Source organism: Aquila chrysaetos, chromosome 25 (genome assembly GCF_900496995.4).
Source record: "Aquila chrysaetos chrysaetos chromosome 25, bAquChr1.4, whole genome shotgun sequence".
Lineage (NCBI taxonomy): Eukaryota > Metazoa > Chordata > Aves > Accipitriformes > Accipitridae > Aquila > Aquila chrysaetos.
Window position 1 is genome coordinate 5,718,898 of NC_044028.1, and position 14,389 is coordinate 5,733,286.

Below are 14,389 nucleotides of genomic sequence, written 5' to 3' on the forward strand. Positions count from 1 at the left end.
CCACAAAGAGTGATCAAAAAGAAAAACAGGAAGAAAAAGCAATCTCTGTTGGTCAGGGTGAAGCTGAGCCTCTGTAGGAGCCACAATTTCTCTTCTGCCACCTCCCTTCTCTCTGGACCTTGCAGCGGATGGGACTCCCGCTATCTCCCCCAGCTTTGGAAGTCCCCATCCTTCCTTCATGCATTAAACACATCTGCCCCCCCCCCCCCCCGGATTACAGCCTGAATGCCTGTCCACCCCATTGCTGCCGCACTGCGGCTCATGTCACAGCTCAGGACTGCCCGGCCGTCGCTGCCTTTGTGCGGGCAGCAGCGGGGCTGGATTAGCCCTGCACGCATGAGTGGGCTGACGCCGCCGGGCAGGGAGCAGGATTTGCTGCTCCCCATCTCCCAGCCGACAGCCCGCTCTGAAAAAGAGACCTTAGCCCGCCGTAGCTGCCAATCCCCCGCGCACGTGGGCTCCTGGCCGGTGGCCCCTATATAGACCCCTCAGGCCACGGACCCCGCCGGGTCTGCGGTGCCGGGGCAGGCGAGCGAGATGGCATTGCGGGTAAGCGCTGGGGACAGGAGGTGGCACAGCCTGGTCTATCTGATGGGTGACAGCGCGGGGTCAGGCAGCGGGTAAAGGAGAGCAGCACGGATAAAGGCAAGAAAGGTAGAAAGACGTGGGGATGCTATTTGCGGTGCTGCCCCTCTATTTCAGCCCCATCCAGGCTATTGCAAAGCTGAGATCTTCGTGGCTTTTGAGAAAAGGCGATAGGACAGATATTTTTTGTCTCAGTTACACCAGGGCTGGTCTGGGGTAATGCTGCCCTGATGGCAGCACTTCTGGCTTGGAGGGTTTAAGCTGAGACCAAAATACAACTGATGCTTTAGCAGAGGAGATCTGTGCTTTGCTATCTGTCTGTGCTGGGACAGCTGGCAGCAAAGAGGGAATTGCTGTTTCCTGCGTATGTGGTGTGTCTTTTGCTGGAGTTGTTGTAATGATGACAAGCTAAGGGTCAAAGCAAGGCTAACGTGGGTGCTGCCATCACCGCTTGCTGTTTGAAACCATATCGTCAGCTCCATCAGCCCTCCGTGTTTCACGGGGGGAACACTGGTGTGGTCAGAGCCTTTGAAGAACCATGCGCCGGTTCCTAAAGCTACTCACCAAATTAGCCAGGCACGAGGGCATGAGGTTGGCCATCATCATGTCTCAGCTCCTGTTCAAAAATGTGCATATCCCCAAAATGCATTGGAAGGAGGAAATCATGGCAAAGAAACAGGAGAGTGAAACTGCTGAGCTATGGGGAGGGAAAGCAAGGCATGCAGCTGGCAGTGGAGATGCCAAGGCTGGAGAGATTTTCCCAGTGTAAGCAATAAGTTTGAGAGAGGGGGATGCTCAGAAAAGCAAGATCATTAGAGCGTTACAAAAAGTGGGGTGAAATGGCAAGCAGTTCTTATTAAAATGAGTTATTTAATAAAACTATGAATTATTCAAAAAGGAACATTTTCCAGCTCTTTTTATGCAAGTTTAACCTTGGAGATGGGGGGAGCGGGTGCAACAGGGGATCAGGCAGGAGCTTGTGAGAAAAGTCACCCATGTAATGCTGGATGAGGACGGGCTGGATGCCACCTTACACCCATTCCTTGATCAGCCCTTGTCTTTCACATTCTGCTTCAAAATATCACAAAGTTTTCTGCTTTGGATTTCGTATTGCCCAGGCAGGGAGAGGGAGCAGAGTGTCTTTGTGTCCTGTTGACAATGAAGGCATTCAGGTTCTTTAATAAGAGCCCTGGCATTTTTCTCTAAATGGATACAAAATGAAGTTGCTACAACATCCAGTTGATGAAGTGGGATTTGCTGCCCCTGATGACTTTTGTAAAGAGCTGGGTGGCATCAGGGAGCAAAAATAAAATAAAAAATGGAGAAAGATAGAATAACCTAAGCCCACGAGTTTATTTAGCAGTGAGAAAAAGGCAGGGGCAGAGAGTGTGCCTGCATGGGAAGGGGGGACAAAGGAGAAGACGATGAGACGGTGAGAAAGATGGAGATGTGTAAGGGATGAGCAGGGCCATGAGCCTCTCCCATCTTGCCATACTTCACCATCGCCTCCTCGCTGGCAGTTCGAGGCCCTGTACCCAGAGGGGATGTGTCCCGGCTGGAGCGTCGTGGTCAAGGGCGAGACCAGTTCCAGTACGAGCATGTAAGGACACAAGCCACTCGCAGCTCTCCTGGCTCACGAGAGCCAGCAGCATCTCTCCATCGCTCTCCATCACTTCTTTCTCTCACCCTCTTAGGTTTGAAATCAATTTGCTCTGCGATCCCGGAGACCAAATCGCTCTCCACTTTAACCCTCGCTTCTCCAGCTCCAGAATCGTCTGCAACTCTTTCCTCGCCAACCACTGGGGGAAGGAAGAGGTTAATAACACCTTCCCCTTGGAAGCAAAGGAGCCATTCCAGGTAACCCTGTGTCACTCCATGGGTCTCCTCGGGTGGGACAGGACTGACCCAGCCAATATCAGGGTCCTCCTCATGGATCTGGCCCTGCCTTTTCTGCCAGCACCCCACCGAGTCACATCCCCTCTCTGGCTCTGGCTCCTGTTAGTATTTCTGTTGTACTCCAATTTGCTGCTGATTTACACCCAGTTCTGGCACAGACATGCAAAGCTCCAGCAATAATCCCTGGATGCCGCATTTGTTTTCAATTTAGGCTTTGCATTATCACCACTTTCTGCTATCATGAAGTGAAGAAGTCAGTTATTCCCTCCTTTTGCCCAAAGTGGAGGTGAACAGTGTGCGTGTCAGCTCTGGCAGGATTTGAAGCGGGTTGTAGATGCTTGTGCCCAGATCTGGGCGCTCACTGGCATCGTGACAGCAAGGTCCCGTGAAGACATGTGGCCACATGGTGAACCTAACACAGTCTCTCTTTCAGGTTGAAATCTACTCTGACCAGGACTATTTCCACATTTTCATCGATGAAAACAAAATCTTGCAGTACAAGCATCGGCAGAAGCAGCTTTCATCCATCACCAAGCTGCAGATTCTCAATGACATTGCCATTTCTTCAGTGGAAATCATCAAACGAGGCCTTTACTAGAGACTGGAGCTGGGACAGTCTCGCAGACCATTCCCCACTAAGCTCCTGATCCAGCCAAGGACCATCCCCTCCCCTTCTCCACCCAACACATGCCATCATCAGCCAGGAAGATAGCTACACGTGTCCTCGTAGTGGAAGCGATGGTCATTCCCATCTTAGTGGGACACTAAGACACCAAGGGTCACTTAGCACCCAGCCATGTTGCTAACTGTAGCCCAGATCATCAAAGACCTTCTGCCTCTATGCCTTAGGGTGCACAACATCTTCGCTGTTGGACAGCCTGACAGGTCACTACAGTATGTACAATTCTGCCTCGAGTAGTCTGGACACCTGAATGTTACCCTAGAAATTGTGTTTGCCCAAGAGTAGGGTGTGCATTAGCACTAGTCCTCAGCTGGCCATGTGGTGAGGGATGTAATGGGTGTGGATGTTAGGGGTGGAAAGGGACATTTCTTTCCAGGAGCTGGGTAAAAATGCTACCATATTTGCCAATAAAATCAAACAAGGAAATCCCTGCTGAGACATCCCTCACTGGGCAGATCGATCAAGTTATTAATTCCCTGCAAATCTCGAGGCACCTGGCATGAACAAAGGCTGGTGACTGGGCAGGAAGACACAGGCTGGGCGTTGCTTGGTTTTGGCACTGGGAAAATACTGCCTTTTTCCTTTGAGAGTTAACATAAGATGAAGGTCCCTCATAGGTAAATCAGGGTCATAAGATTCAACTTGCAAGCTATTTCCAGAGATTCCTTTCACCAGCTGAGAGATGTTTGCTCAGCCTGAGTCCTGCCAACTCTAGGCTTCTTAGACAGACCCTGAGTGATGTGGTGGGTCAGAAAAGGGTAAAAGTTTAAAGAGACACATAAAAGCATGTGGTCCTTTCACCATACACCAGAAATGCAGCTGGACTCCAAACAAAAGGATCTGAGTAAATCAGGGTCTAGAAATTATGATAAGTTTGGACCGAACAAAGTGCCATTATTCCTGTAGATAGCCTCTAGCTTTTCTCTCTGTTCTGCTTTCTTGTTTTCTTTTCTCTTCCTTTTTAGTTGCCTTTCAAAACAGTCCACTTGTCCTTTGCACCCTCTTCTCTTTTCCACCCTCGTCCTTCGAGCGCAACATATCTCCAACTCCTTGACCGGGCCACAGCAGGCTAAAATATGTTATTTTTACTTTGTTTTAATTATGCGCACCATAAGAAGCATAATGTCACAGTGTTAAATCTGAACAGGAACTCACTCCAAAAATGCAATTACAGCTGCCCCCAAATCACTGCTTTGTTCCTCAGACATAAGACAGACCACATTCCTGATGCAAAAGGCAAAGACAATCCTGCCTTGCCAGTCTGTTCCATCAAGGAGAAATCACTTGGTAAGAAGTCAGCTCTGATCCATCCTTGCCTTTGGGTGAGAATTCTGAAGGTCACAGCTTTGCTCCAGCCTTTTCTCAGTGCTCAGATTGGCCATTCCCAACTCTTCCCTCTATTTATAGTTTCAAGGACTTATGAGGAAGAGGTGACTGTGTAGCCAACCACAACACATGATGCCACAAAGTTGACATTCATGAGTGCTAAAAAGTTTATAATGTTTTTCCAGACTAGAAAGAACACTAACTGGAAACCATCCTGTTCTCGTGGCAAAGAGCATAATGGGAACACAAAATGGTCCCAAGTGGTACCTCCTCCTTCCAAAAAGAACAGAAAACAGGGTTTGGAAATGGCCATGGTCTTGATTGCAGGTCAGGAAGGTTGGGGATGGTGAGACTTCCTCTGGCCTGGAATAAATCTGTCACGGCTGGGACAAGAGGGTTGGCTCAAATTCTGGTTGTTGTGATGTAACTCAGGCGTTCAACAAGCTTTACTCTTATGGCCATCCCTTCAGTAAAATACACACAAACACAGACAAAATCAGGCCCACTGGGATCTCTGTGTCATATGTCTGATAATGCTGAACTGCATTTGAAAGAAATTATTATTTTTATTTGTGCTTCTTTTGGGGGTTGATAGAGGCAGTTCATTTTTCATGGAGGAAAAGTGATGAAATGATTTATAAGGGTAATACTTTGTACTTATATGGCCGCAAACTCCATCTATAGCCACTGCTGCAGAAACACACCACAACTTCATTGTTCTCCAGAAGCGAGCACAAAGGACCGCAGACAAACAGGACAAAAAATATTTCAAGTACAAATAAATAAAGAGATGCCACAAAAAATCAGGCAGCGGCAGAGATTATGCCCTGACTCCTGAACATGTTCCCTGCAGCTTCTGCCAGCGGCTGATCTCACTCCATTACCATCTGCACCAAAAGAGCCCAATCTCTCCTGACACATCCAGAGCTCTGCTGCTGGCTTCAGGATTTTATCTGCTGCCTCCTCCAGCCAAAACACTCCCAAGGGTGAAGGGGTCTTCAGAGCAAAAGAGGTCTGGGGAGCTACAGAGCATCTCTGGGAGGAAAACTCCAGGGCTGGCTGTTTATAGCTGTTTTGCACAGTTTTATGGGGAATGAGAGATGCCCTCCAAGTCTGCGACCCTCATCTGCCCCTTAAGGAGAAACTCCAGGGGAAAATGAAGTCCCACAATTATGACAGTCAATTAAACTCTCAGGAGGGGGGTTGGCACATCAGACTTGCACAGAGGCATTGCATGCTGATATTGAGGTGATCAAAGGGAACAAATCAATCCTTCTTCTAAATTTTAACCAGCCTTCCTATTCATGACCTGAGGTTTGAAACTGGGGAGGGAACTGATGGAGACGAGCTCCTGCCCAGAGGTATTTTTTGGAGAGCTGGAGGCCTTTTGAAGGGGAAGGAGCAGAGGCAGCTGGGGATGCAGCTCTGGGAGGGACCAGCATTTCACTGCCCAACCTAAAGGCCAAGCTCAATATTTTTGCTGTGGCCAAGTGCAGCACAAGAACCAGGCTGAAATGCTTCCAGAGAGAGCAATTACTGTGGGATGGGATCCAGACTGTCCTAAGCAGGATCTGCTTATAAAGCAGCAGCTGCTGCCCTTAACGCTTACATGAACTGGGGAGGGACACCTGAGAGAGATGTCCCTCAGGAGGCAAAGCCAAGAGGTGACCTCCAACCTGGGCTCTCCCTTTCCCTCTGATTCTCCTCCTTTGGGCTGGATCTGCAGAGCTCAGTGAAATGCTCTGGCTTGTCCCCAGATCGAGGGGAAAATCAGGCTCGTCATCCTTCGTGCTTGAGCCGTGCCAGGACTCCCAGGGCCAAGGTCCCCTCTGGCAGTGTCATAGCACTGCAGATCTCCTGGGGAGCATCTGCCGATGCATGATCGGAGAGCGTTCCTTGGTGTCGCTGACACTGCTGGCAATCATCGCATACCCCAGCAGCAAGCACAGGCAATTTCCTCACAGGCTGGTGAGCAAACGGCTCCCACGTCAGCGACAGTCACGTCTCATCAGCAGAGCACCAGCCTGGAGACATCGGACTGAGTGACGCTGTCTCTGCCAGCCTTAGTAAGGGACAGTTGAATATCAGACACTGGGTCCTGCCTTGAGATAGGAAAGGCAGCATGAAAAAGGGCAAGGACTTGTTACCAATGCAGTGGGAAAGACTTCTAGGAAAGTACAAAAAAAGGAGAAATTCACGCAGGTTGCGTCTGCCTCATACTCACTTTCTGACCTGATGGCTTTTTTTTTTTTACATAACCATCCCTCTACAAAAAAACCCAAACCAACCCACCAAACTTTGATGCTGGAGCTTTAGCTACTTACTCATAGCTAGAAGGCAACTCTGGTGAAGACAGGCAGTTGTTAACTGTTTAACCAACAATTCCCTTTCTCCTCCCATTTCAATGCCCCCATGAGCATCTCCTGATGGACAACAGCTGGCCTGCAGCAGAGATCTTCGCCTCTCCACTGATCCTATGCAACTGTGTTGTGGATCAGCTCAGCGATTGTGGACCTATGTCTATGGCATCTCTAATTTCCCACATGCCCCAGGGCCTCTGTTTTCCCAACACGTTGACACAGAAATAGCTGCCTGAAGTGCAGACCTCAGCAATTACTTTCTTCCTTACAACTCTGAGCCCTTACCTAAGAGGCTGCTTATTCAACAACAAGGGCTGTCAAACTCCTTAAATGCTCAGGAGTCACAGGTGTTTGCTGGCAGAACTGAGGAACAGGAAGGGCAAATGTTCAGCCTTTTTCTGAAAAGTATGAGAAAAAAACCAAAAACAAGAGGAAAGGAGGAGTCACTCTCAGTTCTGGCTGGGAACAGGTATTTCTAAGGCACCGGGCAGCCCCATATTGCAGCTAGAAAGGAGCCTCTGCTGGAAAGCAGAGGGATGTTTCTTTTATTGCATTTAAGAGGAGCTTTATAAAGCCATTTTAACTCACAGCATCTTCATCCAGAGCCAGCTCAGACAGGAAAGTACACCTCCCAGCCCTGATCTCGCATGCATGGTGGCAGGTCCCAGCTGCAGACATTAAATGCAGGCTGGAGAGGGATTATTTTCTGAAAGAAAGGATCTGCTCTAGAGGTTGAAGAATTGGAAGCTGATGGTATCACTTTATTTGGCAGCTGTGTTATTGTATATCACTGCTGGCTAAGGAAAGGGGGACAAATTAGCCTGATGCCCAAATCTGCTGGCCCTTCAGTTCTGTGGTCTGTTCGAGACCCTCTTGCCAAAGCTAGATGCAATCTATCATGTTATTCCTTCAAGCTATACGAACATAGCTAGCCAAATCTCTGACTTTACCAGAGCACAAGGCAACAGCCTATGGAGATCAGGATGGTTCCTCTGCACCAACACACATCATAAGGCTGTCTAGGTCTTATAAACCACTTTAAAACCATAGGGACCGAAGTAAACTATAAAGAGAAGGAAGTATCATAACACCCTTGTGCAGGTGAGGAAACCAAGGCACGTGGAGGAAAGAAGCAGAGCAGAAAAGGAGGGAAGGAACCAGGTGCTTTTGCCTCCAGCCTGGTGTTCTCACCCTGCAGCTCATGGCCTGGCCATGTACCCCGTGGGTAGGTTTGGCTGGGACTTTTCATGATCTATCAGATGTTGCCCCGAGCCTTCATGAGCTAACAGGCTCCATGCTGAAGCCCTCTACAGCCTGCAGCACAGCCCAGGTCACACAGATGACCCAGCCCCTTGTCTTAAATGAGTGACCAGGGCTGCTGAGCAGCTCATTAGCCCAAGGAGTTTTCCATCCATCCGTACACAGATGTCATTGCTGTGGTCTCAAGCTACTAATCAGCATTTTTCTAGCTTGGTTCATGCTCCACCCCGAACAACAACAAAAGAGCCACCAACATCCCTTCATTTTCTTCCCCTTCCTTGATACACCACCTGTCCAAGGAAAGCCTTAGAAATTGCTGCATGATTTATTGCACAAAAAGCTTGCTGGTTTCAAAAATTGGGAGTAAAACTGAGATGCAGCTATTTCACCTTCCAACCTCTGCCTTTGTGCTAAACTCCAGCTATTGTCAGCTTTCATTTCTTGAAGTTGCTCTGTGCTGTGAACACACACTGGAAACAAAGACAGACGTGGTCAGTGGTGATGAGAGGGCAGCGATTATACTTCCAGTAAATTGTCCAAGTCTTTCCAGATGAGTCACTGCACACAGAGAGGTGAGGCATTATTACTAGAGAGAAAAAGTTTACAACTGATCCTGACAGAGTTTAACAACCTCTCACAGCCTTTGCCTGCCTGATTTTCTATGACTGTAGTTGTGGAGATTCCTTCTAAAAGGCTGCCCAAAATAAATAACGGCTCACAGATTGTTTTTCTTATCCTGTCAAAACATTACAGCAGGCTGCTGGAAAGCATTCAGACCCAGGATCACATCTCTCCCTGTCTCCCAGCTGATCTCCTCTTGAATCCACAAAGCAGAAATCCTAAGGATTTCCTGATTGGAAGCATAAAATATAGGAAAGCTTATTTTTAAACACGTAACACTCAATCAACAAGACCTTGTTGCAAACATGCTCAAGTTCTAATTCTTACTGCAACCTGATCCCAGGAGTATCTGTTTTGTGACAGCTACCCGCAAAGCATCACCTAGGCTGAGAGTAAATCATCTTGCTCAGAAAGACAAACTCCTTCCTATTGTAGTCTTTAAAATCTTTATCTCCTCCCTGACGCCATCAGATCTGGGCCCTGAGAGTGCTTTTCTCAGAGCCTTTCCTCCCTGCATTTCCCCTCTGCAAGCCTCTGCAGCTGGGAAGAGGCAAACAGTGGCAAATTTAAAGCCTTTGTCACAGACTTCCCCCAGATGGCAATCAGCTGATGGAACTGAGAAAGCTTTGTCATCTAAAAAGCCCTTTATTAGCCTGTTGCACCTGGGTATAGAGCACCAGGGAAGCAATATTGTTATGCAAATCTGGCAGCGTTCAGGTAGGATAGAGGACTGACTGTTAGCAGCCCCAGCTATTAATATTGTTTTATCTGCCTCCCTCTCAGTACTATCAGTGGGAAACTGCTTAGACCGCTAGAGTTGTAACAGGATGAAATGGAGCCCCACAAACCTGGTCAGACCACCAGATTGCCTCAATTACTAAATCTGCTTGATTTGGGCTTTGCTCTCTGTCTGGTTCTAGTTATTCCTCCCCGAGGTTGGCAGTGCCTGTATTGATCGAGAGGGTGAGACCACCACACAAAACACGGACACGGAGGAAATTCCACCATTGGTTCAATCTACCCTGGGTCACAGGTCCGGGGAGAGAAGGGCTGGGTGCAGGCAGTGTTAGACAGTTGTTTTGCATGTCAGCTGCCACCCCTGTGAAGTCCTGGCTTCTCTTAACATCTCAAAGACCTGACTTAGTGCTCAGTATCACTTCAGAATCTTGTCTGTAAGTTTGTGCAATGAATTAGGGATCCACAGCACTGATTTCTCCTTAAAAAAACCCACTTTGTTCTGCAGCAAATCTCCATTTAGTGACTCTCTTTTTAATGAGACAGGGTCAAATTCACTTGGTGTGGTCCTGTTTTTAAGCAGGGGCCCTGCAGGAGCACGTTCAGCCCTGCATTCCCCAGCCTGCTGCTTGCCTGCACTTCTGCAGAAACCAAAAGCCAAGATATCTGAAAGACAGATTTTTCAATCACACTAATGCCAAAATGGCGTTTCATTGTTCTTGAGCGAGTGAACATCATATCAGACAAATTCTTCTGTACAAAATTATCTTTTTATTTCAGCCACTACATTTCCGGAGCACTCAATCTAAGAGGCTTCCAATAAAAAGGACGGAAGATAAGGAATTTGGCACATATCTGTTTATGAAAACAGACATCAGTGAATATTCTCAGGCATAAAAATGCACACATTCTCCATTTAAAATCCTCCAAAGGACACTTGAAATAGTTTAAATGTTTCATTCTTTGATTGAGAGGGAAGAATAGTGGGAGAAGAAAGGTTTTCATTCTCATAAAAGTAATTACAAACAACAAACATCAATTCCCAGATGTTTTTTATTTGTTTTGTGATTTTATTTTCAAAGAATCTGAAGTGCACTTGGCATCTTCTGTGTATTGTCTTTGTGAGCAGCGTTGGCCTCTTATCTCCTCCTGGATTCACAGCCGCGTCAATGCACTGACATCAGCAAATGCCACGCCAGAGCTATGCCGAGGACCTGGACCGCAGTGCCAGAAATAACTCGTGTACCCCCCTAAACCGCAGTACCGGAGCAGGGATGACATGGGGACAGAGCAGCCACCAGCAGAGGGAGCGGCAAAGCCGGCTCAGAGGTCCCCCAAACCGATGGCACCCAGGTTTTGGGGAGTTTTGTTGATGGCTTAGAGATTTGAAAGAAAATGTCCCAGAGAAGGATGGACACCTTTTTTTTTGTCCAATACAAGTTAGCAAACGGCAATGCTGTTACTCTCGCCTGATGGCAAGAGAGAACCCAGAGAGACAGGTTTCAGTATTACTCCTGTTTGTATCAAGCATTAGAAATGCTCACGCAGACCCTCGCGGGTTGCAGCGGCAGCAGGGTCCCCGGGAGGGGGAAGGAGTGTGCGCAGGACAGGGGCAGACACAAGGGCTCAGAAAGCCGCCCTTACCCCAAGGTCCTCCTGTCTCCATGCCATCAGTCAAAAAGCGCCAGGGGCAGAAGGGGTAAGTGGCAAAGAAAGTGGGGTTTATCCAGTGCTTTTCAAGGGCAGTCCAACCAGCACCTCCCAGCAAAACCAGTGGGAAATGATTTCACCACTGCCAGTTTTTGCCCCTAACATCGAGCTGGGATGTGATCCCAGCTCAACTAACACAAGCAGCACCCAGACAGTCCATCCCGGTAGCACCAATCCAGCCGCCACTTGACTGAGACAAACCCTAATTTTGTTTCATCTCTGTGAAGTGAGCAGATCCCATCCCACCTATCTGCTGGGCAAGCTCGGCGGGGGGGTGGGGGGGCAAAACAGGCTTTAGGTCAAACCATGGCAGCTGAGACACATCAGGCATGTCGGAATATGCACTGGGAGAAAGCTAAGAAAGCAAAGTGCCATTTCGCTGAGTGCCAGCCACCACACAGGGGGTCAAGGATGCAGCTCTGCTGGGACCACGCCGGGGGGTGTTCCCCTGGCAGTGCAGGGAGTCTGTCTGAGTTCTGTCCCCCTTGTACTCAGCAGGGAGAAAAGTTTAAGTGGGGAGAGCACATGAGCTGCTGTAAGTAGATGCACAACCGGAGGAATTGTTCCACCTTCACAATCTCAAGGTCCACCTGGTCACCAGCTTAAGCTGGAAAAGCCTCAGGGTTTCCTGAACTTACACCGGTTCTTAGGCCCGGGACAGGCAGAGTATTAGCGTGGCTGTGTGACACCCAGCTCGTGCTGCAGCAGGAGGTTGTGCTGAGACAGCTATGCTAAATTTATCCTGCCGTGGGACTCTGATGTGCAGTGGACAGAGCGGGTTTGGGCAGCCGCAGCAGGCTGGGGAGCTGTTGTGATTTTTTTCTGAGATTCTGGCAAAGCCCCAAAGTGTCTGACTCACTCCTCCTCTCAGGTCAGTTCTTCACAGCTGTAACTCCAGTGAGACTAGCGGGTTATTTCTGATGTACACTGCTGTACGGTCACAGTCTAGTCCATTACCCTTGCTGGTGAAGGATGGCTCCTGTCTCCAGTGGGCTTTATTTAGCTTCCACTCCAAAGCTGTTCCGTAAGAGAAGAACCAATGTGAAAAGGGTACACCATTTGTTTTTGTCGGAGATTCCCCATCTTGAGTTATCTGGTGACTTTGAACTTGTTAGAATCAATGAACTTGTTGCCCCTGTCCTCTCTATTGGCTGTATGCAGCGTATAGATTTGTCATTTGTTGTTAGAGATGACTTGGCGTTTGTGAGCTGTGTCAATGGATACAAAAGCAGATTCATTCTAATTATACCGAACCACTGATCAACTTAGTAGTCTAGTCTAGTATTTTAAGCCCTAAAGGTTCCTTAGCAGTAAATCGTGCAGGTTCCAAATAAAGTGCATGGGGGAGAAAAAAGGAAGTTAACTGTATTTATTAGCTTGAACGTTTGGAAGGTAACTACTTGGACAAAATATGTTCAAAGATCCCTGGCACATTTCTTCACTCTCTTCTCTTGTATTCTGTTAATACCCTACAAAACTGTTGACTTAAACACCTCCATTCTGTTGTTTTCTGTGTGTAATGGCAGGTCTGCTTTAGGGAGGCTGGGCAGTGGCTGGCAAGGACTTGGGTGCATGGAGATTTCCAATTGCTAGCTTCGACCCTGGCCTGTGTAGTTGCCTGTTTGCGACAGATCTATTTGCTTGTGGAGCAGCTGTGAAATTGCAGCAGATTTTAGGTATCCATGAGAGTATCCGTGCATTTCACTGCATAGAATAATGTGTACCTTGTGCTCTGGGCAACACACTATAATTAGTTTGTAGAAGTTGTTTGTCTCTGAAGATCTATAAATACACATACATAAAACTATAAGGGAATAAGCAGTCACATGCTTAAAGCAAATGCATTCTAATGCAGAAGAGCTTTATACGCTGATCACATTCCCCCCACCCCCAAATGTGGTTCCACTGTTGATCTTTCTTTCATTTCACGTAAGGCTGACCAAAAATATTTACTTTCTTCTTTCACATAAATAGACTAAAATGGATGGAGAATTTCCCGCTGAAATCAAGGGCATTCACCATTCAGTGACAAACAGCCTCCATCTGGGATATATTTGTTACCTTGCTCTCTCTCAGAGAAGGCAAAGAAAGAAAATAAAAAAATAAACACCTCAGGCAGAGGTATTGGTTCCTCTTGACAAACAATTTTTTTTTTGGTGCATCATCTAAGTACCTCCGGTCAAAAGCTTCATTTTACAAACCAACCTTGCTCCCTAACCAAGCCCTTCAACTTTTTCAAGTGACTTTTTTTCCATGACCCATTCTTCCCATCCCTACAGTCTAAGAGACAAGACAAAAAGCTGGGTTTCCTTCTGGGGTGCTCCTTGTTCGAGTGGATTCCCACCAATACCTGCTGTGCTGTTAACCATTGGCGTACCGGCCTCTGCTGGAAAGCACAGAAGGAGGGTGGATTTGATGTTAGAGTAAGCACTGAAGCGCCTGGGTACCTCCCTGCCTTGCTGTGGCTGAGCCCAGGGAACCCCCAGGAGAGGAGAAGGAGGGGAACATCGGAAAGAGTCTGGCGAAGTGCAAGCACGTCCCTGCCTGTCTGGTCCCTGCCCGGTCCCTGCCCCGTCCCTGCCTGGTCCTGCCCTACCTGGTCCTTGCCCAGACGCTGCCCGGTCCCTGCCCGCTTCTGCCCTGCCTGGTCCCTTCCCAGACCGTGCCCGATCCCTGCCCAGCCCTGCCCGGTCCCTGCCCGGTCCCTGCCCGCTCCTGCCCATCCCTGCCCGCTCCTGCCCAGCCCTGCCCGCTCCTGCCCAGCCCTGCCCGCTCCCTGCCCGCTCCCTGCCCGCTCCCTGCCCGGCCCACGCGGAGCTGTCCATTCAGCACCACGGCCGGCGTGGCCGGGCTCCGGGAGCCCGGCGGGAGGGACGGCCGGTTCGGCTCGGCTCGGCTCGGCTCGGCTCGGCTCGGCTTGGACAGGACCCAGGCAGCACTCCCGGCGGAGGGGAGGGGGGGTTCCTCCGCAGGGCAGGGTGCGGGGGGGGTGCGTGTGCGGGGGGGGGGGGGCTGTGCGTGTGTAGAAAGGTGCGTGCAGCCCAGTGTTCGCAAGGGGAGTCTGCACAGTGTGCGTGTGCGGGTCGGGGAGTCTGTAAACGTGCGTGTGTGCTGGGGCGGGGGGGGGCTGTGGGGTGGGGGCTGCGGGCAGCCACGCAGGAGTGTGTGTGTGTGTGTGTGTGTGTGTGTGTGTGTGTGTCGGGGGGGGACACAC

General features: G+C 49.1%; 1 protein-coding gene across 1 annotated transcript; it reads left to right on the forward strand.

Annotated features, from left to right (window-relative positions):
* The first annotated feature begins 537 nt into the window (after positions 1-537).
* Positions 538-3,139, forward strand: GRIFIN (galectin-related inter-fiber protein). The gene is made up of 4 exons (XM_030002418.1): positions 538-549; positions 2,106-2,185; positions 2,280-2,442; positions 2,915-3,139. Exons 1-4 carry the CDS (start codon positions 538-540, stop codon positions 3,077-3,079), a joined length of 420 nt encoding a protein of 139 aa, XP_029858278.1. The 3' UTR covers positions 3,080-3,139.
* The last annotated feature ends 11,250 nt before the right edge of the window (positions 3,140-14,389 follow it).